The sequence below is a fragment of the Podarcis cretensis genome (assembly GCF_951804945.1).
Source record: "Podarcis cretensis genome assembly, chromosome: 3".
NCBI classification, from domain to species: Eukaryota; Metazoa; Chordata; class Lepidosauria; order Squamata; family Lacertidae; genus Podarcis; species Podarcis cretensis.
The window spans coordinates 58,944,811-58,970,584 of NC_137172.1; the positions used below are offsets into that span (position 1 = coordinate 58,944,811).

Below are 25,774 nucleotides of genomic sequence, written 5' to 3' on the forward strand. Positions count from 1 at the left end.
TGCAAGCACCAGGAACTGGAAGATGCCTTTCAACAAGGCCTGCATCCAATTCTTAAGGAGTTCCAAACGAGGAAAAGTTCCATTGATTCTTCTGTCCACAAGTCAAGAGAATGGCAAGGCTATTTACAGTCCCTGAACGTGATTTAACTTCTATTTAATTAAGTGAAAAAGTGGTTCATGGGTCCTTGTTGAAATTCATATTAAACATGGCAGGACTCTTTGGTGCTTAATACAAATATAGACAGTAGCAAAACCCAGCTGTTGCTGGCAAAGAATTAGAACGATTTCAACACAGGAGCTTGACTTGCTTAAAGAACAGTATACTCAGCCCTGTTTTCACAGCCAGTGCACAAAGTGGAAGGTTTAAGAATGCCATTTCCTCCCTAATCAGACATAGACTAATGGAATCCTACACTTAACACAAGCCAGGCCCTCTAACAGTAATAAATTAGACATTGCTACAGATTTCGCCGGGGACGCAGGTGGCGCTGTGGGTTAAAGCCTCAGCGCCTAGGGCTTGCCGATCGAAAGGTCGGCGGTTCGAATCCCTGTGGCGGGGTGCGCTCCCGCTGCTCGGTCCCAGCGCCTGCCAACCTAGCAGTTCGAAAGCACCTCCGGGTGCAAGTAGATAAATAGGGACCGCTTACCAGCGGGAAGGTAAACAGCGTTTCCATGTGCGGCTCTGGCTCGCCAGAGCAGCGATGTCACGCTGGCCACGTGACCCGGAAGTGTCTCCGGACAGCGCTGGCCCCTGGCCTCTTAAGTGAGATGGGCGCACAACCCCAGAGTCTGTCAAGACTGGCCCGTATGGGCAGGGGTACCTTTACCTTTTTACAGATTTCGCCTGCTCCTACGGGCAGCATTGTGTTTCATTTCGTTTGTAGCCACCACACATCAGACCTCAATTTGAAAACTGGCAATTCAGACAGCAGTATTTATGGTAAAAGGCTAAACAGTATTTCCTACCATTTTAACTTCGTGTGCAAACAGGAGAAAAAGGCTGGCATGTTGAGACTGGAAGCAAGCAAGCAGCTGCACACTTCACCTGATGCCATTTGCCAGTCTAAAATTGGTCTCACAATGGTGGGGCCAGAATATAGCATGCCAGAATCAACGTGGGATCCCCATCTCCAGGACACAGATGACTCAAGCCACTGTCTTGAATGTCAACTCAAGTCCCTTTCTAAATTTAGCCTTCAGTCCAACCCTCAACCTTCATTTATAAACCTCCCAACCCTCTGTCCCTTCTCTTCCTTGCACAGCTTCCTGCTGGGCATGTAATAATCTCAACTGGGACGGTAATCGCAAAACAAGACACTAGAAGAAGGACAGAGCATCTATTCTATGACCTCTTCTAAAACCAGCCAGCCACCATGGAAGGAGGGAGGAAAGCTGCTGCAGGCCTAAGCTCCCAGATGCTCCTAGCTTCCTTTCGAATTTGATGGCTACCACTGGAGATTTTGTGACTGCAATGCTAAACTTTTGCTGTTGGAATGAAAGTAACTTACGTATCATAGAAATCGTACCTCCCAAATGTATAGCACCTTTCTGGGAAACGCCATGCTATAGTTATTATTATTTATTAATCTGTATACCACCCTTCATCCAAAGATCTCAGTGTGGTTCACAGCATAGTTTGATAGCTCTTGGTCTGAAATTCTCATAATAATCACCCCATTTTGTAAATTCTGGGTCTGCTTAAAAGAGGTGGATTGTAAAAAAAATAAAAAAATAAAAATGGCCTATTGGCTTTACAAGTCCCCACCTCTTCAGCAGGGAGGACACTGGAATTAAGGGCTCATCCACACTCAGTTAACCCGTATTTTGATCATATTGTGCACTGATTAATTCCCCTGGGTCTGAGAGTGTAATACAAACAATGACTGAAGTGGAAGAAGTATGAAAGCTAGAATCACTTTGGCCTCACTCTGAAGCCCACCCATCCAAGCCAAAATCTCAAGTGGAGATCAATAATGTGTACTCAAAACCCTCCTGCTGGCTCTTCTCCCTCAGTCCTATTTTAAAAGAAAATGCCAGATATTGGCTTGAGAGCATGCACGTTCATTCCTAGACAAGATTAGGCTTAATGGCACTCCCAATTTCTGAAGGTAAATGAAATTATACTGTGGCCAAACACGACTCTGTTCATGCTACTTTTCCCACCTAAAGAGCCTAGGCTGGAGATCTGGTTTCTTGCTGTTTTAGTTCACGGTGTGCTATTGAAATGTCACTCCATTGCTGGAGGAACACCCACACAGCATAAAAGAGGTGAATCACAATGAGATCTCAACTCAATGGGTCCAATTCTCATCTTACAAAAACATCAGGAGTAATTCTGTTAGATCACTGACGTTACACCGCTACTCAGGGGGGAAGAATCCAGCCGCTTCAGTCCCAAAAGCAAAACCAGCCAAGAAATGATTTAAAATTCAGTTCCGCTCTCAGATACATTGTAAAGGGACAAAGGAATTTTCAGCATGTGTAATCTGTAGGAGTGCAAGCCACAACACTAACTGTTTTATGCTCACGCATGAGACTGAAGGCAAACAGATACTGCTTTTTAGCTCAGAGCTTCTCATGTTTCTAGTGGGTGGGTGGTGGGAATCTTTTCTGAAATGAGTTTCTTAAAGGATGCCATTTTCAGCAACCATTCTGCTGTGCAATTCAGAGCATATAGCACCAACCTGGTTAACTTCCAGGAAATTGTGGAGTGTTTTTTAAAAAAATACATTTTAGGTAAAGCTTTATGTTGTGCTATGTGACGATTTCAAGGCGAAGAACAAGTAAAGATCCCTATCTAATTGTCAATGTTTCTTTTGTTTTACTGCCAAGTATTAAGTATTTTAATACTTAATACTCTGGCCGCAACCCCAGAGTCGGTCACAACTGGACCTAATGGTCAGGGGTCCCTTTACATTTATTAACAAATTATTCAGATGTAAGAAAATTTGTCATATTTTCATATGATGAACATGACTTCATGACTTACAGTAGGTTGCCTTACTGTCTGGCTTCCATTTTTAAAAGACCCAAATTACTTAATGAACCGGAAAGCATTTTAAGACACTTTGTTTAGCTGCCATCACTATGGGCTGGGGGAGACTACATTTCCCTCTTTCCATCCATTGTTCAGTCGTAAGAATCTTTTTGAAGATTCTATTTCCAGTCCAGACTGACTTAGTGGGCTCCTAGTGTGGTGCTATTTTCAGATTGAACGCAAACGCAATGAAAGCTGGCTTGGTGCTCTTGCACAACAAGCCAACTCCACCCCCCACCCCCCAGTGGATATTTTGCTGTGAGGAAAGATATGTGAAAACACTCTGGAAAGTGTGGGATAATGAATGATGCAACACTACACAACCTCCCTACAAGAAAATAATATTCAAAACAGGTTGACTGGAAGTGACCCTGGGGGTGGTAATCCAAACTTTGTCCTTCTACTTTTACTCTCATGTGATAAAGAACTACAATGTTCTGAACATGAACAGAAGGAAGAGGCAACCAAACCTGTTCTCAGTTACAGAGGTCCTGCAACTTCTTCTTGTTGTTAGGTAGTTTAATGTCCCTTTTATCCAGAAAGGAGATATTTAATTGTAATAATAATAAATTCTCCTCCTACATACATGTTAGGAGTTGCAAATAATAAAAATACTTAGTGTTTAAAAAGGTAAAGGTACCCCTGACTGTTAGGGTCCAGTCGCAGACGACTCTGGGGTCGTGGCGCTCATCTTGCTCTATAGGCCATGGGAGCCGGTGTTTGTCCACAGACAGCTTCCGGGTCATGTGGCCAGCATGACTAAGCTGCTTCTGGCAAACCAGAGCAGTGCACAGAAACGCCGTTTACCTTCCCGCCACAGCGGTACCTATTTATCTACTTGCACTTTGATGTGCTTTCGAACTGCTAGGTTGGAAGGAACAGGGACCGAGCAACGGGAGCTCACCCCATCGCGGGGATTCAAACCGCTGACCTTCTAATCGGCAAGCCCTAGGCTCTGTGGTTTAGACCACAGCGCCACCATTTAGACCACAGAGCCACCCATGTCCCACTTAGTGTTTAGCACCCCTTTAATTTCAGCTTGCAAGCAACCAATATGGGAAAGTGCGTGTGCATATATGTTTAACTTTTAAGAACCCCTTTAGACCGTGAGAATGCCATATTTAATTCCCCATCCCCATCCCATTCAGTTCAGGGTCCAATTTAAACATTTAGTGAAATTATCAAGTTCAGATAATATGTGCTGAAAAATAAAGGTTCATTTTACTCTGCAGGTTTTATAAACTGTCTAAGGGCCTCTCCAGACTGTGGTGCCTTGTTTTGTAGATGTATTCAGCAACTTTCAGTCTGTATGGAAACATGCCTTCCTCAAAAAAAAAACTCCAGCTATATAGATTCGCTTTAGGCTCTCTCGTTCCTCTGCCAGAGCACTCCAAGTCCAGCAAATCAACTAACTATCTTTCTGTACTCAGTCCAAAAGCATTGCCAAGGCTTCATGCTGGCACATTTAAATGCATTCTCCCCAGCAGTCCTGGAAGGAAGATACATTAAAAAACCCCTATCATGAAGGCAAGTGCCCCCGAGACTTGACACAGGTCAAGTCAGTGATCCATGTCCTCTTCCTTTTGTCATAATCCAACTTAAATCTTTATTGAACCTTTCTTATCAAATCTAGCAGGGTGAGCAGATGCATTCCATGTTCTTCTACTCCTTTTGGTTCAAAATGCATCTATCACTCACAGTGTGAACCGATCCCACTTTGTAATCTTCCTCTTTGGAGTTCATGACATGATTACATCTTTTAAGTTGTTGGTGCCTATTTATTCCACTCTATGCTATTCTTCTTATTTACCTCATTCTTTTATTTTATTTTATCATCTTTTACTCTATTATTCCACATTTTAAGACTGTGTTTCATGTGCTTTTTATTTTGTTTCCTTGGTGCTTGTCATTGACAGCAACAATAAATATTTTATTTGACTGTAGCACAACAGAAGTGGGACAAAAACCAGAATATTTGTGGTATAAAGAGTCGCAGGATTTCAGCAGGAAGCAATGGAACATCCACTGACTGCAAAGAAAGCAGCATCACTGCTCTCAGTCTTCAGCAGGCATAAACAGTATTGAAATTAGGATCGTGTAGAACAGGCCCAACACCATCATGAGCACAACTCATCATGAAGGCACAATAAAATGATGTGTGGAGGAGCCATAACTATGTAGGTGTCTCAACATGGAAGATAAGGGGCTGCACATATACCCCAGGCCCTCAATGCACACTTTAAGAGGACTACTATAGAGAAATACATGTGGCATAAGGTAGCAATCATTCCTTTAAAAAGTATGACATCTTGTTGCCCTTTGGGTCAATTATGACCATGTAAGCTATTTATAATGTACTAAACGCACCAGCATATTTCCTTTGTGATAGGCATATGCCATTTTTTAAAATGTTCAAAATTAAATCTGAAGCAAAATGCAACGCTATACATTAAAAAGCAATTAAGATCCATTCTTCACACCTTTCCTGGGCACAGTGGAGTCTTTCACCTTAAAATAAGTTGATCAATAGTTTCTTTCAATGGAATGCTGTAAGGAGACTTGAGTTAACACAACTTTATCAGATTGCTTCTGTACTCAAAACAGGTTGGCAAAGTAAGAACACCTTTCACTTCTGCTAATGGTTAAAATACACGTAAAACAAAGCCCCAATTTGTTGCATTTATTTGAGTAAATATCTGGTAAATAAAGTCATTGATAAAACATTACAAAATTAAATACATTTTAAAAAGCTTGCCAGTATACATAAAGTCCACAAACATGTATTTCTTCTTTTAAAAAATAATATTATGTTCAGAGCACCCTTGATATAAAATGCCAGACTAGCATCTACCAGCAGATGGTAGCTTGTGAAACATTTAGAATGTTTTCCTGAAGTGTTAGGGATTCCGGCTTTCACAACTAAGAACCAGTACCACCCACACAACCTACCAAGTCTGATGCCAAACTTGGAGAATCAGTCTAATATTCTTGTCACAAGAAGGGAGGGCAGGAAGAAACTGCACTGGGCCAATATTACATGGTTTTGTTTGGTTTCACTTGCATTTCCTCATCTGGAAACCTTCAAATGGCATCAACCCTTCCCTGGCTGTTGCATCAGACCCTTAGGCAGTAGGTTAACACAATCCTAACAGACCATGAGGTGAAGAGGAGATGATCTGGCTAAGCATCAAAAGTCAATAAAATAAGTTCAAAGTCTACAAAATTAAGCCCTTGAAACCCCCTAGCTTGCTCATATGTTGCTTTGTGAATGAGTCCATTCACCCCAATACTTTAAATGCATTTAGAAACAGTGGCAGCATTGACTTTTAACAAATTGCCTCCCTCCCCCACCCCCAACATCACATCTGCTACAACTTTCATTTAAATTGTTAACTAGACCACATTTCCCTTCCAACCATGTGAAGCAAAACATAACACTCACTCAATAATTTATGTACATAAGCACAAAAACCTTAACATCCATGAGTCTGGTGCACAACTTAATGAAACAACCCAACTGGTCGCAAAGGAAGAGCACCCCCTAATAGTTCTATACAGAATTCGTCAGGTAGGATTACTGTCTGGGACAGCGGAAGTCTCTCTAAATTTGGCGTTTCCCCAACTACTTTGAGCAGCATCCATAATGTTGATATCCATGATAAAAAACAACTGACACTTTAAAAAAGCCTTAAAAACAGAAGTCGTCAAATTCATTAAAATGTCAGAACTCAACCAAAAAGTAATAATAAATTGCTCATAAAGACCGAACTAGAAGTTGATCTATTGAAAGTCCCAGTTTAGCAGCCACATCTCTCAAGAGGGCTCTGCTTCCAGTTATATACTCTTCTTCTGAGGAGGGCTCAATTTTCTCATCCCTCTTATCCGAGTTAGCAGTTCTTTGATAAAATCCTACAAAAACAAAGAATTGGGGGAAACGTGTCATTAGAAAAATCACCAAGAAAGTGCAACCCCTACCCACGCATTCATTCTAACACAGCATTCAAAGCAAGACTAGGCCATGGACTCCTGAATGCATGTTTTAACAAAAGGCTGCCTTCAAAATCCCAGTGATCCAGATTGAGCACAGTTGCCAGTAAGAGTTTATACAAGCGGGAACCCAGAAAAAGACTATCAGCGGCAGAAGAGGGGAACATCTCCCCTAGTGACCCCATTGGCCCTACGTGCAACCAAAGGGCATACTTTGCCCAGACCTAATGCCTCCTCCCCACTCCCTTTCTCTCAATCACAATGGTGGCAGAGGGAAATTGATCCCATTCACACACACACATACACTTCCCTCCCACCTGCCAGCAGAGAACATTCGCTAAGTTTCTAGCCATCTCCATATATTCCTTCTGTGGTGATGCGTTTTGAAACATGAGCACTGACTTCTAAAGGAGCCAGCTTATGTCCCCCATTTGGAGTTCCATCTGAATAAATCAAAAGACTACTGTATACATCTCCTGCTCAAACATGAATGGCACCTGCATCACTAAACACTCTCTGCTTTGCTGTGAAGTTTCAAGAGAGTTCTATTTCTAGCCTGCTTACTGGGAAAAGGACAGTGCGTGTATTAATAGTACAGAGGCATTAGTCATTTACAATACCCAAACATTTCCTAGAGGCTTGTAAAGCCAGAGTGCCTCTTTCTAGGCAACAGATTTATGTGGCTTCTGCACATCTCCAGAATTTCCACTGGCAAGCTGTGACTGGGGTTCACATTAGGAGTTCTCAAGTCACACGCGGTTCTCAGCAGCACCAAGTGCCTGGTACAGTTGTTCATAAAGTTTAGTGCAACACTCCAATAGTTTGAAAGATTGGCTGTTTCAGTCTGACTGAATCTGCTCACATACACACAGAAGGTCAGAGATTTTCCCTGCTGCTTGCAAAGTATGTGTTTTCCCAGGTTGATGCCACATGCCCAGAAAAGTATTTTTAGCTGCTGGCATCCACTAAACAAGTTTACTTTTAAGATAAGACAGCCACATCAAAACATTGTGTCATTCATTTCTTACAGATGACTAACTACAGGGGAGAGAGAGAGAGAGAGAGAGAGAGAGAGAGAGAGAGAGACTCTCTTTCTCCCTCTGTTGTAGAAAACAACAAAGGAATCATGGAAGCAGTGAACAACCTGACAAGTATATATAGTATGCTTGTTTAGCACAGTATAAAAGCTGGTGTCTCAAATGCCCTTATTTTACAATACACAGAAGACACCCAAACACATCACCATGATGCTATGTGCAGCTGCACAACACACTTTCAAGTTACTAAACACAGGAAGCTGCTATATAATATTTTGGACCACTGACTCATCTAACTCAATATTGACTACGCTGATTAGTTCACCAGGAATTCAGGCAGGAGATTTTTCCAGCCTTACCTGGAGATGCCAGGGACTGAAACTGAAGGATGCACAACACAAGCTTCATGACTGAGCTATGGCCCTTCCACAACAGTTAATTTTTCATTCCACATTGATTCTTCTGTTTGTCATAATTTTTCAGGTGGTAGATTTCATAACACTCAACAAAAGGCTCATGCTCAATTTACAGTTGCCTTTAACAAGGAACAACTAGGAAAATTCTATGTGCTATATACCTTTATCCCCTTACCCTTTAATCTTACAAGGGATCGATTAAAGGACAAGTGATATGGATGCAAATATTTGTACTTAGAAACTGCAACAGAGGATTGTTGCAGGAAGACCATCAGTAGTCCACTACTGTTGCTTTTAACAAACAAATAACATGTAGATCTTAAACACATGTCGACATAGACCAACACTGCACACATTTATGGAATATCTATTCAGCTTCCCCATGCAACTACAGTGATGAGCATACACACATTTTAAATATGTGTGCAATGTCTGCCCAGCATGTGTTTGTTGCAGGAAGACCACCAGTGCTCCTCACAGCCACATGGGAAGCTACCTGAGTTAGTAAGGATTTGAAACATGGCAGGGGAGTACCAGAGAGGCAGATCATTGGGCAGTGTGGCTTAACACAATTTGAGATCCAACTATCTCGTCAAAAGTATAATGGCAAAGTATTCAAATAACTCCAATAACATGGATCTAGATTATGGCTATCTGTGCAAGTTTATTCATTTGGGTAAGACAAGCTGATTTGTACACACTAAACTATCATCATGTTCTTAAATTTAAAACAGTATAAGATTGGTTTACCTCTGTGGGTTTGTAGCAATCTACAAGCGCTTCCTAGAAACAAAATAAGAGCATCAGTTGTTTTAATAAGGGCAGTCTTCCTTCATCCTTCTTGCATCTAAGGATTGGACACTTTCAGAGTAACCACCACATTTGCTGGGGAATAGACATCCTTTCTATGTCAGTATTTCATGGTCTAGGGGAAATAGGTAAACAAGTTCTGCATACTGCAATCAATGCCTGGATTCATATTACTTTACTCCACAATTAAGGGTTTATCTTTCATTTCTCCCAAGTTATACCTAGAATGGGATTGAGGTAAAAGACTATTCTACATTGCAGCAGTAACCTCCACACCTACCCCAATAACTCTGCACAGAAAATTATTCTAGGTTTGCGATTCAGACAGTGAAGAACTAATTACCATAGGTTGCCCATATATCTTAATTGCTGTCCCAAGTTGGTAAAATCAAACTAACTTGTAATTTGAGTGCTCTCTCCTCTTCATTAGCAGCATCAAGAAGGTCATCAATGTCGATTTCTACATCGGGCATCTCTTCCTCCTGGGAAAAAGAGGAAGTTCAGAACTCTATCATTCAATTTCATTTTAGCCAGGTTAAAAAGCTGAATGGCAATCTCGCACACATACATTCACACCTCATTCTACCACCTGCTGGTTTGGTCCTAATAAGACTTGTGGCATGCAGAGACCCAATTCTTCCCTAATACACCACCATGTGAACTAGAGCATGAAACAGACCAAGAGGTGAAAGCACCTGCTTGGTGGGCTTTTTGAAAAAGACATTGAAATGTGTAGAGGCTGAAATATCTTGCTTATCCATTTAAGAAACCAAGAGCAGCACAGGTAGATGTAACCATTACCTGGTAAAAATAATGCAGTTTTGCAGGTGTAAAGAGAAGCAGACTAAAGGAGAGACCTGCAAAGTATTCAAAGAGGGTTAGGTCCCTTTTCCCGCTTCATTTCAGCTCCAGAAAAAAGATGACTTTTTATTTTACTTACCATATTTTATTTATTAGATTTGCATACCGCCCTTCATCAAAAGATCTCACTTTTCACACCTACATTATGGGAGCAGCTTAACTTAGAGAAAATGTATTTCTTTCCATTCTGATAATTCCTACGGCATAATTTTTATTATTTTATTTAATACTAGCTGGAAGTGTTCAGGGCTGCCCATGAATTTTTTGAAACCACTTTCCAAAATATATAGTAAACTTCATAAAATTTATATACCACTTGATTGTAAAATAAATCCTCAAAGTGATTTACAAAGAGAATAAAACAATAACATTATCAATAAAAACATTAAGCTATGTAAAACATTCAAATCAGCAATAAAAAATCAGCAATAATTCCTAAATCAAATGTTGGGAACAGGAATTCAGATCCTAAAAGGATGCATTTAAGCCTAATTAGAGGTCATAACGGCTGGTTAGGACATTAAATTTTACACCTTTGAAGATAAAGGATTAGTGTTGCCTGTTAATGCTAATCTAAGTGTGTTGCTATCAGAGTACATTGTGGTTGTGAAGATGGCATATACCAGCCCTATGAAGAGAGGCCATGGTGGGAAGGAAGTTGCCATAAACATGGCATTTAGGAGAGTTGGGTTTCACTGAAGAATTGGGACATGGGCTAAAAGAGAGATTTGTTCAGCTGTGTGACCATTAGTTTGCTGGGTGGAGGTACAAACTCAATTCCTTTCTTTCCCCTCTCCTACCTACCATTATAAACAGGAAAAAGCATCCTGGTGGTAATTCATTAGACACCAGGAAGCCACCAAAAGGATAGAGCTCTTGTGTGGCCAAATTCTTTTCACAACTGACAATCTGTGGAATACTTCAAGGCAGAAAAGAAATCATTAGTAAATATTTGTTCTGTAGGGCTAACTACAAGAAAACCAGCCAAGAAAGCCAAATAAATGCACACACACATCTGAGTCAAGGTAAACTGTGGAGAAAAAAGCTACAATTCTAGTCTTTGTGACTGAAGATTTCCCACAAGCCTTCAAACACTTGCATCTGGAGGAATCTTCATGTTTATTCACATCTGTGTGTGCCCCAGGGTCTGCCCCTTAGTGCAAGAAGAGACGGTTTAAAACAGCCTTTATGTCGGTGTGAGCTCATCTACACCAACAGATGGGCAGCTTTTTATTATTTAAAGAGGATATAAAGACTTTGAAGTCATTAAACCGATTCAAAACAAGTCATAACATTATTTGCCTAAAAGTCACTCTTGGGTGCAACCCAGCTGCTACCAAGGCACAAACTCCATTTCACTTCACTCAACCTTGAGACAAACTTCACATATGCCCAACAGGCATTAACAGAAGCTGGACCAGACCCTTAGTTTACAAACTGTCATCTGTACGCCTCCCCCCAATAGCTCTGTTTTCATAAGTTAAAAAAATTAAAATGTCAAGACTGACTACATCTGAGAGATGACAGCATGCTAGTCTATCAAGACATCTGCCCTGTCATTAAAAAAGGGTTATAAAAAGGAGTCAGTACTCTTACAACAACAAAAATAGTTTGGTGGTGGTTTGGAGGTTTGTTTAGTTTGCTTAAATGTTTGGTAAGAAGATGACATTAACTGTAATTCTTGTTGTAGTCCTCTCAGCATCACTGAAGGGGAGGTAATGACTTTTTTTTTAAAAAAAAAAAAAGACTTTTTGGCACTACTCTGTTTTCCAAGACTAGTATAAGTTCACCCATCCCTTTTGCAATCAGCTCCTTTACTTCAGTCCCACTTGGGCTACTTTGAATGCTCCTGCAACTGAAGAGGTGGCTGCAATTATTCTGAGACCAAGGGCTTTGGGGCCCACCAGAAATATTTACAATTTGCTCCCTCTGAAGTGCTCGGCAATTTACTTCAAACACAACTCTCTTAAATTAAAGGCATAAGGAAAGCATGAAAAACACGTGGTGGGGTTTGTAGAAGTTGTTCAGAAGCAGGGAGAGGGAACATAAACCATACTTCTTGACAGATTGTGTTAGGAGGATTCTTAAATCTGAGGATTTGTTGAGACAGTACTTTTTCAGTTTTGTAAAGTATCCTCAGTAAGCAACTATGTCAAAGGAGCTCATCTCGCTCTATAGGCCGAGGGAGCTGGCGTTTGTCCACAGACAGCTTCTGGGTCATGTGGCCAGTATGACTAAGCCGCTTCTGGCAAACCAGAGCAGCGCATAGAAACGCCGTTTATCTTCCCACCGAAGCGGTACCTATTTCTCTACTTGCACTTTGACGTGCTTTCAAACTGCTAGGTGGGCAGGAGCTGGGCCCAAACAATGGGAGCTCACCCCATCGCGGGGATTCGAACCGCTGACCTTCTGATTGACAAGCCCAAGAGGCTCAGTGGTTTAGACCACAGAGCCACCCGTGTCCCCATACTATTTAAGAAAGCACCAAATAATGCTGCATCTTGACCCTTTGATCAAGGCTTCAGCTCTAATCAGGGGTCTTCCCCAAATGTGCCTAACAGATTTCAATCATGCATCTGAGTTGTATGTTGCCATGTTTTTTGGATCACCTTTGCTCATGCATTTGCACTTTTATAAAATGTACAAGTTTTATGAACATCTCCCAATAAAAGTCAGTTGCATCCAGTTGAAAAAGTAGTTATTCCAAGTTGCTAGCTACTTAAATCTAATCAGGAGCTGGTTACTTAGAAGCTCAAGTTGCCACCAGGCAATTCACCAAGCCAAGGGAAAGGTCCCTCTTAGGAGTGTGGCACTTTATATTTTATGGAGTAAACCAGAGCCAGGTGTTGTTTGGCTCCAGCTCCCACCAGCCCAGCCAGCATGGTCAATGGTCAGGAATGTTGAGAGCTGTTGACGAACATCATCTGGGACACAGTAGATAATAATTTATTTGCATGTTGGATATTTGGAGACCCACATGCAGTGCCAGCTATCTATTATATACTAAAATTGTCATGTAATATTCTTATTGAAATAGGAATTGTTGATCAAAATATTATTTTGCACCGAGCACTATTAATATCTAGTTTCTTCATCGTCTCAACCTGTGCTATAGGAAGCAATTCCTTCTTCTCATAAGGAAACAAAAGTAGCTTGCCTGTGGCCCATTTACAATTGTAAACTGTTCTACAGAATGACAGCTTATACCACAACTGCTACAGCATGCTGACAAGTCTCCCATAACAACACAGTTTCTAAATTACATGCATCTTTTTTTAGAAGCCTGATGGTATCCAGACACAAATATAGACATTTGTTTAGCAAAGAAATGTCTCTTCTGTTTACCACTCTACTTTGATTATTCATCCAACTGAAAGGAAATACCCTTTCTTCACAATAGCCAATTAGCTCTCCCCATACCACTTTGGGGAAACAGATTCATTTATAGAATTTTAATTAGGCTTTTAATGGCAAAGTTTAACATATGATGTTTGGCATAAGCCTATTTTTAAAAACATGAAATAAAAAACCAAAAGTGTGCACAACTGACACCAATCATTGTCTTAGAGAGCCTACTCATATCAGCAAAAGCAAAACCACAGTATTTGAGAACTACCACTTCCCTCTACTTCAAAGGAAGTGTTGACCTTTCCACTGATCACTGCCCACATGAGATTATTCTGATCTGGATCTGGATAGAGTTCCATTCACACAACTGGGCTTTCCTGGACTCCTTCCCATTGCTGCTCCTCAAAAAGCTATTCCTCAAGAGTCAGGTGACACTCCAGAACTAAAAGTGACGCAACAGACGGGGATGCAGTGAGCAATGGTGAATCTGAAATTAGTAACTTCCCTGTTGTCCAGCAGAAGTGGTCTTCTTTTCATCCAAGACTTTGGACCCAAGCCTTAAGGGTGGTCAGCCTGTGGCCCTCCAGGTTATCACTAGCAATGCTATCTGGGGGATGAAGGACAGCTGTAGTAAAACAACCTATGGAGGACCACAGATTCTCTGCTCATGCCTAAATAAAACTTATTTTTCTAATTTACATTACCTCTTGTTTCTGTACTCCCCACCGTCCCACCCACTTTATGGATGAAAACGTGCACTCTCCACACACATTTTGAATATATAAAACACACCTTGCTTTTGGCCACTTGATATGGGAAAAAAAACCTTGCTTTTTCTGTGTAGACAGAAAAATGGATTGATTGTTAAGGAGCACATATGCCTGTCTGCTCAGAGATGGAGCTTAAGTGTTTTCCTTTGTCCAAAGATGGCTTTTCATAGAATCATAGAATGAATTTTATTATTTCAATCACAGACCAGTTCCAGCCCACATACAATGTCAAGGAAGTCATAAAACACGACAGGGATACATTTGAATTTGCAATTAGGTATAACAGGGACAATACAGATATAGCAACAGTTTAAAAATATATTAATTAAAACTTAGACACTAACATATAACCTAAAATTATCATTTAAGGCCTTAATCATTATGATAGCACAGCTTGTTCCTTAAGTTTTATAGCAATCACACAGAATTTGGCTACCCTTAACAAGATCTCAGGGTCCTAGAATTGTGGAGTTGGAAGGGACCCTGAGGATCATCTAGTCCAACCCCCTGCAATGCTGCTATCCCATACAGGGCTCAAACCTGCAACCTTGGCGCTATCAGGACCACACTCTAACCAACTGAGCTATCCAGGCTTTTGTCTCATCCCAGCCAGTCCCAAGCTACTCCTGTGGCTGCTAGAAGAAAAAGATCAGAGCTTTCACCTCAGCTACGATGCACATTTTCCTGCTACAAGAACCACTACTGCAGAGGATCAGCACAGCTGAAAAGTGAATTACTTCACTTTGCTGCAGCGAATGACTGCAATTATGACAGGAGTTGCAAATGAGTGTGCTCCATTCAAAGACTTTGTCACGGGCAAGCTGGCACCAGCAAGCACAGCTAGGTCGCTGGGTGAATGAATGTCTGGATTTACTATTAAGTATTTTACTGTTAACAACCAGGGTTATTTTTAGACCATTTTCTAGTACCACTTAAAAGGGTGCTTTATAAAGATTTTGAAGAATGAAAAATTAGTTGGTGAAAGATTACCATTTAGGATGGGGTGAAATTATTAAGAGCTTTTGTTCTCTTGATCAAAGTTTAATCCTTTCTCATGAACTGTGACATTCAAATCTGGTAAGTGGGAAAGTATGGAATATTTAGAAAATGTTCATTTAAATTATTTCTTTAGTAAAGACCACCACGACTTCTGCAGTAGCTTTAATTTTTAGAAGCACAGGGTTCTTTGCACCCCTAATAAGTTGGGGAAACGGTGCCTGTAAAAATATTTTTCTTTTCCAGAAATAACCCCTCATCAACAGGGCATGCCTCTGATCAACTGCTTTCTATCTCCGACAAAATCTGACATGCAAGCTTCAACTAGGCTAAGGTGTGTTCTTTGATGATTTATTGGTGTAAATCATACCAGTGAACATCCAACAACATGATGCAAGCTGGGCATCCCATCTGCCCAAGCAGCTAGACTGCTGTTTTAATGGCTTGTTAAAAGCTCAAAAAACCCCAAACAGGCTGGTATTAGACACGCCCCCACCCCCACCCCCCCGAGAGAGAGAGAGAGAGAGAGAGAGAGAGATTTTGGCTAGCATGATCTTGGACAACATTTCCAAATGGGGCACAAAAGCAACAAGAAGCAATGCTGAGCTATAACTCAATAGATCTGGAAGGGATCTAGTTTCTTTCAGGCATGTAGGTGCTACTGACTTACATTTAGCGCAAGAAATGGTGGACCCTTTTAAAGGGTAAAAACCTTGTCCCCTTTTAAGTAACTTGTATTGTCAGCCAATCCAATCCAAATAACTTGATTGTACTAGCCACTGGCCATGGCAAATCTGAATCAAAAATAAATACAAGCAAAAGGGGAGTCGTGCCACAAATAATGGTCTCTATTTAGATCTCTGCGTCTCCCTTACAGTTCACCGCTATATTGTCCAGGGTCTTCTTTCTGGGGTTTTTTGGCCGCCAAAGCAAAAAGGGTGACATTATGAATCACTGAAGCGTTTACATCGCCAAGAAGTCACAGAACCTTCTCTGCCAGGGAGCGACATATTTCCTGTACGGACGGTAAGGTGAGAAATTGCCTCTTGGGTCCAATGTATAGTGGGCAATATAGTAAATAGTGCAAAATGTATTCCACCTGTGGTTGCCCACAGTGTCTGTCTTCATATGGTACCCATCTAGGATGGTGGAGGACATAGCTTGAAAACACAGCTCAGTAAAAGTGAATCTAAGTGAGGCTGGCTGGAGATTGACAGGTAACTGGCTCTAAAACGGACCATTTTTATTTATTTATTTATTTATTTATTTTTTAAAATAATATTTATTAACATTTTAAAGACTGCAAAAGAAAGACAAAGAATTAAACAATACAATACAATACAATACAAAACCAAACACCACACAACACCAACCCCCAAACATTAAATTAACAAAACCAAACAAACACAATTTAAAACACATCTAATAAGTTCAGTATCTTAACTTTCATTTACTTGTTTCAAGGACCTCCTCACACCTCCCTTTTTGTATTCCATTTTAATTAACTGTTTCAGCAATTCCTTTCCATCTTCCTCTGTTTTCTGTCCTGTAATTTATCTTAACATATTCAAACCATATTTTTCCTTTTAATATATCTTAACATATTTTAACTTTATTTTCCCTTTAATACTCTAATAATCTATTTGTACTTAATTCCTTGTAACATTTCTACTAAAGCCATATAGCTCCTTTCCAACATTTTTCTAACACTCATTAATTTTACAATATTTTTATAAATAGTCTTTAAACTTTTTCCAATCTTCTTCCACCGACTCTTCTCCCTGGTCCCGGATTCTGCCAGTCATATCCGCCAATTCCCTATAGTCCATCAACCTGGTGATCTTCTGTCCGATGCTCTTAACTCTTTTCCAAGTCCCTTCTGCGAGTCTTCTTCATATTTATACATGAACTTTACTTTGTCTTCCACTGATCTTATTTTCATTTTCCTTCCTTTGAGGCTAAAGAGTAGATCTTGGGGAAACTCCCACCTAAAGATGATTTTATTCCTTCTCGACAGGGCAGCCAAATCTCCGTAGTTAAATCTAAGATCCGGATTCCTACAAAGCAAATTCCTCCCGATCAGAGGAATTCCGCCATTACCGGAGGCGCTAACCCGGAAGTTCCAAAATGGACCATTTTTAGAAGGGGGAACCAAGGAGAGGTATTGTCAACCAACAAGGCCCTATTTCTGCCGAAATAACCCTTAATGGCTACTCTCCAATGTTTATTTATTGTATTTCTATCTCATCTTTCCTTTGAGGATCTTGAGGAAGCATACAACAGCCCTCCCCCCCCCCCATTTTATCCTCAGAAACCCTTGGTGGGTTAGGGCATCTCCCCATCAAGGGGCAACTGAGGGCAAGTCAGAAGGGAAGGGAAAAGCTGTATCCATGGAACACTAGCAAAAACATGACCCCATGCATTTGCTGAAAGGAGGGAGCTAGAACAGCTGTGGGCAATTTTTACGGAAGCCTCCCTTCCGCACAAAGGATTTCCTCAAAGTGAAACAAAGATTTCTATCCCTTTCTGCATCACTGAAGGCATTCCTCATGGGCAAATTAAGGGCGCTTGCCTCACCCAACATGCAACAGTTGCCTTTTGATATCACTGCACCTTTGCATTTCCCCCTTCTGTTGAATGCTATAAAAGAAAAACGATGCAAAAAAAACCACCTGCCCCCAATCAATGCAGCTTTATATAGGCATCAACAGGCCAAAACACAAGTAGATTATTGAAGTCTTTGAGCATTTTCAAACAGTCACCTTTGCCCACTGCTGTGCGAACATTTAATCTTTGCTAACCAACAAACTTGGATTTCACAAACAGGTGAACATTCTGGCCACTGTAAGTTTTACATTTGCATTACAAACCCATTAAAGCAAGATCTGTTTCCCTATGTGAAAATGCTTTTATCCATGGATTGCGAAGGCTGGCAAATTGTACTTCATGCAGTACAAGTCTAGTCTGTCTTTCTTTCAAGCTTAAAGACTTCTTTATACATAGCACGTAAAACACACAATTCTCTAAATAGTGAGAAATCGTCTTGGAAGATGAAGATCATCATTATCATCATTTAAAGCCAGAGTGAAACAGTCCCTTCCATCCAATGCTAGTCCTACTTAGAATAGGCTTAAAGGTAAAGGTAAAAGCCCCCTGACAGTTAAGTCCAGTCGCGAATGACTCTGGGGTTGTGGCGCTCATCTCGCTTTACTGGCCAAGGGAACAGATGTTTGTCCGCAGACAGTTTTTCCAGGTCATGTGGCCAGAATGACTAAGCCGCTTCTGGCGAAACCAGAGCAGTGCACGGAAACGCTGTTTACCTTCCCACCGGAGTGGTACCTATTTATCTACTTGCACGTGATGTGCTTTCGAACTGCTAGGTTAGCAGGAGCTGGAACTGAGCAACGGGAGCTCACCCCATTGCAGGGATTCGAACCGCTGACCTTCCGATTGGAAAGCCCTAGGCTCAGTGGTTTACACCATGGACATATATAAGCCTAAATCAGTCATGTCTATTAATTTTAATGAATTTACTCATTAAAAGTATTGGATATAAACCAATGTGTTTTAACTGTACACTTGTCAAATTCCATATCCTGTGGCAGAAGCCCTCCATTTCACATAGAGTAGAACATGGTAGTTAAATGTGTTACTAACTGATGTCAAGTACACACTTCAACATAAATTACAGAGGTAGGTAACCCAAAGTGTACCATTGGTGCTATTTGTGCTGGTTCCAGGTCCAGGAGCCCTTGGGCAAGACTTCTGCAGTGGATTCTCTTAAAATGCTATAAAGGGAGAGCAAACGTGTATCAAGACAGGCAGGTGACCGATCAGCCACTGCAGCTTCTCCCTCCTGCTCCCGCCATTCACTGCCTACTCTAGAGGTTTTCAAACTTTTTGAGTTCATGACTCCCTTGACCAACTACATTCTTTCTGCAGCTCCCCTGTGGGACTCAGGAGCCCAGTTATGTCACTCCTTGCCTGCAGAGCTGGCAGCTTGTCACCCTTTTCTGAACACCCTTGTGGAGTGTTCCCTCAGCCTCCTCTCCTTTCCCTTCTCCTTGGGAGTCCTCTGGGCAGCCGGTGCTGCTGCCCCTGGTGTCTGAGCTGCCCCTCCTGGCCCCAAAAGAGGTGCCTCCTCACAATGCCCCATAGGGGCCTGGGATGAGGATACCCCCAGCCTTAGTGGCCCAATGGAGACTGGCCAAAGGTGAATGTGAGACCAGCATGTTACATTGGGAGGCAGCAGTGGCAGCAGCAGGCACTGCCGGGCCTGTGTGGCAACACTGGGCACTCAGCTCCCAGGCAGGCCTTGTACACAGCTAGCACAAGAAAAGCTATTGCGGTACCTGCCTGCCCGGCCTCCCACTAGTCTGTCCATTCCCAACAGCAAGGGCTGGCGGACTGGTTAGCTGGGCTCCCTTGCCCGCTTGCTTGCTTATTCCAAGGCCACCTCAGCTCCTTCCAACCAGCTCCCCCTGACCAGTCCCAGAGGAATCATTCACCTGGGGAGCGTGTAGCCAGAGATGCTGAAACAAACAGCTGTGCAAGTCTTTGGGAGGCAGAGATGCGAGAGAGCATCAGAGGAGGGAGAGTGGGAAAGAGGTACAGAGGCCAGTACTGCCCGCAGCACCCCTGAGCATCATTCAAGGCACCCCAGGGTGCCACAGCACCCTGGTTGAAAACCACTGGGCCTACTCCATCTCCTGCCCTCTCCATCTCAAGAAAAATTAGCTGAAAATGTGACTATTGTCCCACTGTCTGCTTGTTTGCTCATTTGATCTTGTTTCCAGATCCTATTACTCTGATCTTCTATGTCTTCCAAGTAGTTTTCCATTTGTTGAGTGTGCAATTCAGTGCATACTTTTTCCCTTCTCTTAAAAATCTTGAGATTAAAGAACCTGCACCTTTACAGTAGTCAGCTATCAGTGAGGACATCCCCTTCCACAATTGCACGTATTATGCAGGATAAAACTTGAGTTCTGGATTATTTGGGTATGTTTGGGGGAAATAATTGAATGCTGTGGCTTGGTGGAGACTCCATGGAACAGGATGCATTTGCAACCCTTGTAAATGGAGACAAATACGCAAAGTTCCAGATAACATCTAATAGGTCCAGATAGAGGAAAATGTGCACACACATACACACACAATAAGGTCTCAAGTCACTCATTTGCCTACAGCACTGCATACACCAGAAAGCCTGCCATGCCCCATGCCATGATGTTCTGCCTCTGACACAAAGGTGACAGCTTCATATTGAATTACACCAGCTGTATCATAGCAGCAGTGTCACCATCTCAAAATGAATGGGGGGGGGGGACACAACTTCAAATTCCTTGCATCACAATGCAATCAACAAGCATTTCACAGGGGGAAGCTACATCTCCATCAGAAATCAGATATTCTACTGCCAGTGTTCTGCTTCAGCGCCATGGGGGGTGGGGGTGGAGAAAATAAGAAAGTACATGGAGTGACTGCCATTTGTCCCTTTGGCGCATTTCCTATTTATATAAGCAGCCCTAATTATACAAACCACTTTTAAGGGCTTGTTTGGGCTACAGAGGGAAATCAGTCCAATGGACCTGCACAGCCAACTATGGTAATGAAAACTAGAGGCAGGCAAGGACTAATTACAAACCTGTATCAACTCCAGAGGCCAATGGGAGCTCATGACACTTGCTGCTCTCATTGAATTCTGACTACATTCTGCCTGCTTTCATATTGACCTCCCCCGGCAGAAGTGCCTCCCTGGTATGAATACAGTCATACCTTGGGTTACAGACACTTCAGGTTGCGTAATTTCGGGTTGCGCACCGCGCCAAACCCAGAAGTACTGGAACTTCCGGGTTTTGGTGCTTGCACATGCACAGAAGTGCTAAATTGCACCTTGCGCATGCGCAGAAGCGCCACATCACAACCCGTGTGTGCACAGACACAGCACTGCGGGTTGCGAACGTGCTTCCTGCATGGATCACATTCACAACCCGAGTATCCACTGTACACATGTGGACATGTAAATCTACTCCAAGCCACAATAGCTGTCTGTGCGTCACAGTGTGTGCTAATCATGCCTTAACAGCCATGCTTCGCTTGTTTCTTACCTGATCATCTTCAAGTCTGCAAAGTCAAAACAATAAGTCACCTGCTCACCATGCAATGGTTGCCCTTCTCCAAGCTGCCTATACTTGGGACTCCCGAGCTTCTGTTATTCCAGCTTCTCAGAGTTTGCAGTTCATGTGACCCAATTTCCTAGCTACTGCTATATAAAGCCCAGAATCTAAATCTAAACAGATTTCAAAGCCACCCTGTTGCTACCGTCATTCATTTTTACCTCCCTACCAGTCCCTATTCTAACCTGCCTATGAGCTTACAGAATTCATCTAGCTACTGCTCCCTGTGATTCTGAATGCTACTTCCCTTGGAGTGGGCTGGCAGGCTGGATTCAGAGCCTGTAAGCTTTATTAACATTTTGTATGTTAGTTTCCAGGGAGAGCAGCAGCCTTTGGCTGGGAAGCTCCAAGGCTAGCTTGCCTACGCCACTATAAATATCAAGAGATCACTACATTGTTTTAGACTCCTGCTGAGACTTTATTTCAGCAAGACTACCCAGACATCATTCAGTTACTTATATTCCTTTGGAAAGCTTTGCTGCTTTTATCTGTGTTTTGATGATAATTATTTTATGCACACTTGTTTAACAGTTTCATGGATTTTAGTTGTGTTTTATTATGTGCACCACCCTGAGAAAGCTCTTTGATTAAGTTTTTATCAATCAATCTGAGTACATCAAAAAGTGTTCTCAACTTCAAAAGCCCCTGGAATTGTCAGACTTTGCAACAGAGACTTTGAAACATGCACAGAACAAGATGGACCAGAGAGGAGTTAAAAATCACAAGCTCCAGCAAGGGCCCAGAGCTGCTAGGAAGATGTGGGTGGGCGGTTTCTCCTTAGCCTGCCTCCTACAGATGTGTTAGGAAGTCTTCAGTGACCCCAATCTCATGAACTGCCCACTTAACTGCTGCCTGCTTGTAGTATTTGAGACTTCTAAATAGCCTGAAGCATTCTGCATTTTACTGTACAGATACACTTCAATTTTTACTGAGCAAAAACACTTCTGGAACTTCAGGGGGCAATACCTTCTGACTGGAGGTACCGGGTTTCAGGAATTATGAACCCTGGAGGGAAAATATAGTCTCTTCCTTTAGGGGTGGGTGACATCAGTTTTGTATTTGTTGTTTCTTGCACACAGAAAATGTACAAATTAAAGGACAGCTGGTAATGCTCTTAGTACCCTAATAAGTCAGCAGGGTGCAGCAGCAGTGAGAAGTCTAGTCAAGAGGCTGTAATTGGCTCTGGTGCCCACCCATTGAGAAGAGGGTTAGTGCCGGCAAGCAGACTAGAGGTGTCCACACAGACTATGTATAGAAATTTTGGTTCCCCCAGTGCACTGCACTGTCTTTAACATCTTGCAAAGTTTCCAGCAACACTCAAGTACTTCTGAAGTACTGGTGTGAAGGGGGGGGGTTATATATATATATAAAATGAGTATCTAATTCAGAATAAAACACATTACCTGAGCAATTTGCTTTGCTACATTCTGTTCTGTCATGTTTTGGCTCAGTTCAAGTTCACCATGTGGTGAACTAGACAGAACAGATGGCCAATAAGCTCTACTAAACTGCCAAGACCAGCCACTTAAGACGACACATACCCAGATCTGAAATTTGAGCTCAGAAATATGAAAGGAAGAAAATCTTTTACTGCTCCATAAATAGTTGTCCAGAATCAATCACAAAAAGACAGTAGCAATGTTTTTTAAGGTTCTAATGTTAAAGTCTATCAACTAACACTAAGTTCTGAATGTCTGAGACTAAGAAGAAGTAGAAGAAGAAGAAATAGCTATCTTTCAATCTGCCTATTTCCCCTAAGCATAATGGAGCATTTACACTTTCAACCTGAAGCTAAAACTATCAAGTTAAAAATAGACTTCAAAAATAATAATAATTTACATCTGGAGAAGATATGGTCTTTTGTGGTTCTATTCTGTGGTTCATTCTTCATTTCCTCAAATAGTGAGACATTCAAGGACAGCACTACCTGATTTGGCTTGCTTTAAATATTAAGCCACATAGAAGTCACCAACGCAATGCCCTCTAGATATTCTGAACTGCAGCCCCCATCATCTCTGACCACTGGCTATACTGGCTGGAAGCAATGGGAGTTGTGACTTCAAGATTATTTGGAGAACACCATGTTGGCTACCTCTGCAGACTCATGACAACTTTATAATAGTTGCTTTGTTCACAAATACACACATAGAACACAAATTATGAAAAGCTCAAGTACCACATAGGGCTCAGCATTCTTAGCAATTTTTCCTTTCGATGGCTCAATTTGATGGCCCCAGTTTGGAAGCAAAACAGTGCCACTGACAGAGTAGGGTTGTTGTTGTTTTAGGAAAATGGCAAAGAATTGGCCTGCTTCAGCCCATAATGGCTCTTGGAGATGTGTGCCATGAGATAGGTAGGTTGTCAGGAGCAGGGGAAAGTTTGCCTCTTTCCATTCCCCTTTTGCTTCCCTATTATCTCTCTTCCATTTTCCTTCCCTTTTCTTTAAACTTAACATTGAGCTCTGACTCTTTTCCATGATTTGTTCAACCTCTCTGCCTGACAGTGTCAAACCAATATCAGTCCTCCACTTCTATCAAAGTCATAATAAAGGACAGCTGAAACGCACTGAAGAGCTTGCTCACCTGCGGAGCCAACAGCTACAAGGGCTCTAATAAAGTTGTGACAGGGTAGATTATTCAACATGACAACCTGCATGTGTAAAAGAAGGCTGTTTGTAGAGCCTACCAGACTTTTGTATAGATCAATGGCAACTTGAGAGTAAATAAAAGCAGCATGGGGTGCAGGGCTGGATTTACGCTATGGTGCCCAACAAAGCTAGGGAGATGGATCAGAATATTGAGAAAAGCCACTGAAATGAAGAGCTTTTGAATGTGATTGACAGAAGAGTGACCTTTCTGCTCTGAACTAGTTAAGCTTCACAAGAAGTTGAGGGATGTTTGGGGCTTTTCTATCACAACCAAGCAATATATCTAGTCACTTTTTGTATCTGTACTAGTATAGTTGCACAAGGAACCAACAGGACAATTTAGTTGGATAGTTTGAGTAGCTACACATAAGGGCAGATTTAAAAAATAAATTCCTCTCCTATCCCATTAGTCAATCATGAGGTGAGAGGAGTCTTAGTTACCGTATTTTTTGCTCCATAAGGCACACCTGACCATAAGGCTTCACTCTGTCCCTTCCCCCACCTCCCGCAAAAGCCAGGGATAGCCGTGCGAAGCCTCCCCAGGGCAGCGGGATGAAGGCTCCCCGCTGCCCAGCGGAGGCTTCGCGGGCTACCCCAGAGCTGCTCAGGAGCTTGTTGGGGCTGGGGGGGGGAGAAGCCCGGGTTTTCCCCAGCCCCAGCCCCAAAGAGCAGGTCAGGGCTGGCAGGGGAAGCCCGGATCCTCCCCCCCCCAGCCCCAGGGACCACACATTCGCTCCATAAGACACACAGACACTTCCCCTTAGATTTTAAGAGGGAAAAAGTGTGAATTACGGAGCGAAAAATACGGTAAGTTTCCATTTCCCCTTAATTGAAAGGGACAACATTCGGCTAATCGGCCCTATAAGTGCAAATATTTCCGCTTGCATAGTGGGACTTCCCCCTCTTCTGCTTGTACCACACCCTCCACAAATCTGCTTCAGAGGGTTGAGGAATAGATTTGGGGGATGTGCAGGGGGAGAACGTTCTGTTTCACAAGCAGAAATCCTTGCTCTCACAGCACAACTGCGTAAGTGCTATGATGGATTCCACCCTAGGTTCTTGGGATGAACGCTAGACCTTCCTGTGAAAACCTTTCTAAGCAAAACAACCTATTGTGCTTTTAACCTTCCTAAGAACTTTTGACTTTCCTATGCTCAAGTGCCTTTAAAGCAAAAAGCAACCATTTTACAACCCAAGTTTTACAAACAACAATACAACCCGAAGTGATTGAAAGTCCTGCTTCTTCACAACTCATTTTAATAAAGTATTAAGAGATTTTTAAAAAAGCTTTCCCCAGCTGCATCTTGCCTTAAACCTCTCTTTTATTCTAATAAGCCCACTGCCAAAACATTCTCAGCATGATCTTACAAATGGCATAAGCAAACAGCAAACAGCATGGCGGAAAACAACGTCGTAGTAGTCCCAGGTCACCACTTCTGGATATTGAAGTGGCTGGTTACAAAATTTGTACATGGAAAACACTTCTGTGCAAAATACCACACAGATCATTAGGTGTGCAAAACACATAGTTTGTCATAACATAGTGCTAGGTTTCTGCCTAAGCTACAAAGAATAAATTTTGTGTTGAGGAATTGTTTTTGTTTTAAAACAAAAACTCAAATGTTAAAAAAAAAAACCTTTGAATGGAAAATGAATCAATATAGCTTTATCTTCAACTTTACCTTTAAT

The 25,774-nt window shown here is 42.0% G+C and overlaps 1 protein-coding gene across 1 annotated transcript in view; it reads right to left on the reverse strand.

Annotated features, from left to right (window-relative positions):
* Positions 1 to 5,702: 5,702 nt before the first annotated feature.
* Positions 5,703 to 25,774, reverse strand: part of PPP1R14C (protein phosphatase 1 regulatory inhibitor subunit 14C) — a 43,551-nt gene continuing 23,479 nt past the window's right edge. Inside the window, exons 2-4 of the mRNA XM_079971583.1 lie at positions 9,686 to 9,769; positions 9,228 to 9,260; positions 5,703 to 6,946 (exon numbers count right to left, since the gene is read on the reverse strand). Coding sequence (XP_079827709.1) covers positions 6,872 to 6,946; positions 9,228 to 9,260; positions 9,686 to 9,769 — 192 coding nt within the window. The 3' untranslated portion in view covers positions 5,703 to 6,871. The remainder of the gene's footprint in view (positions 6,947 to 9,227; positions 9,261 to 9,685; positions 9,770 to 25,774) is intronic.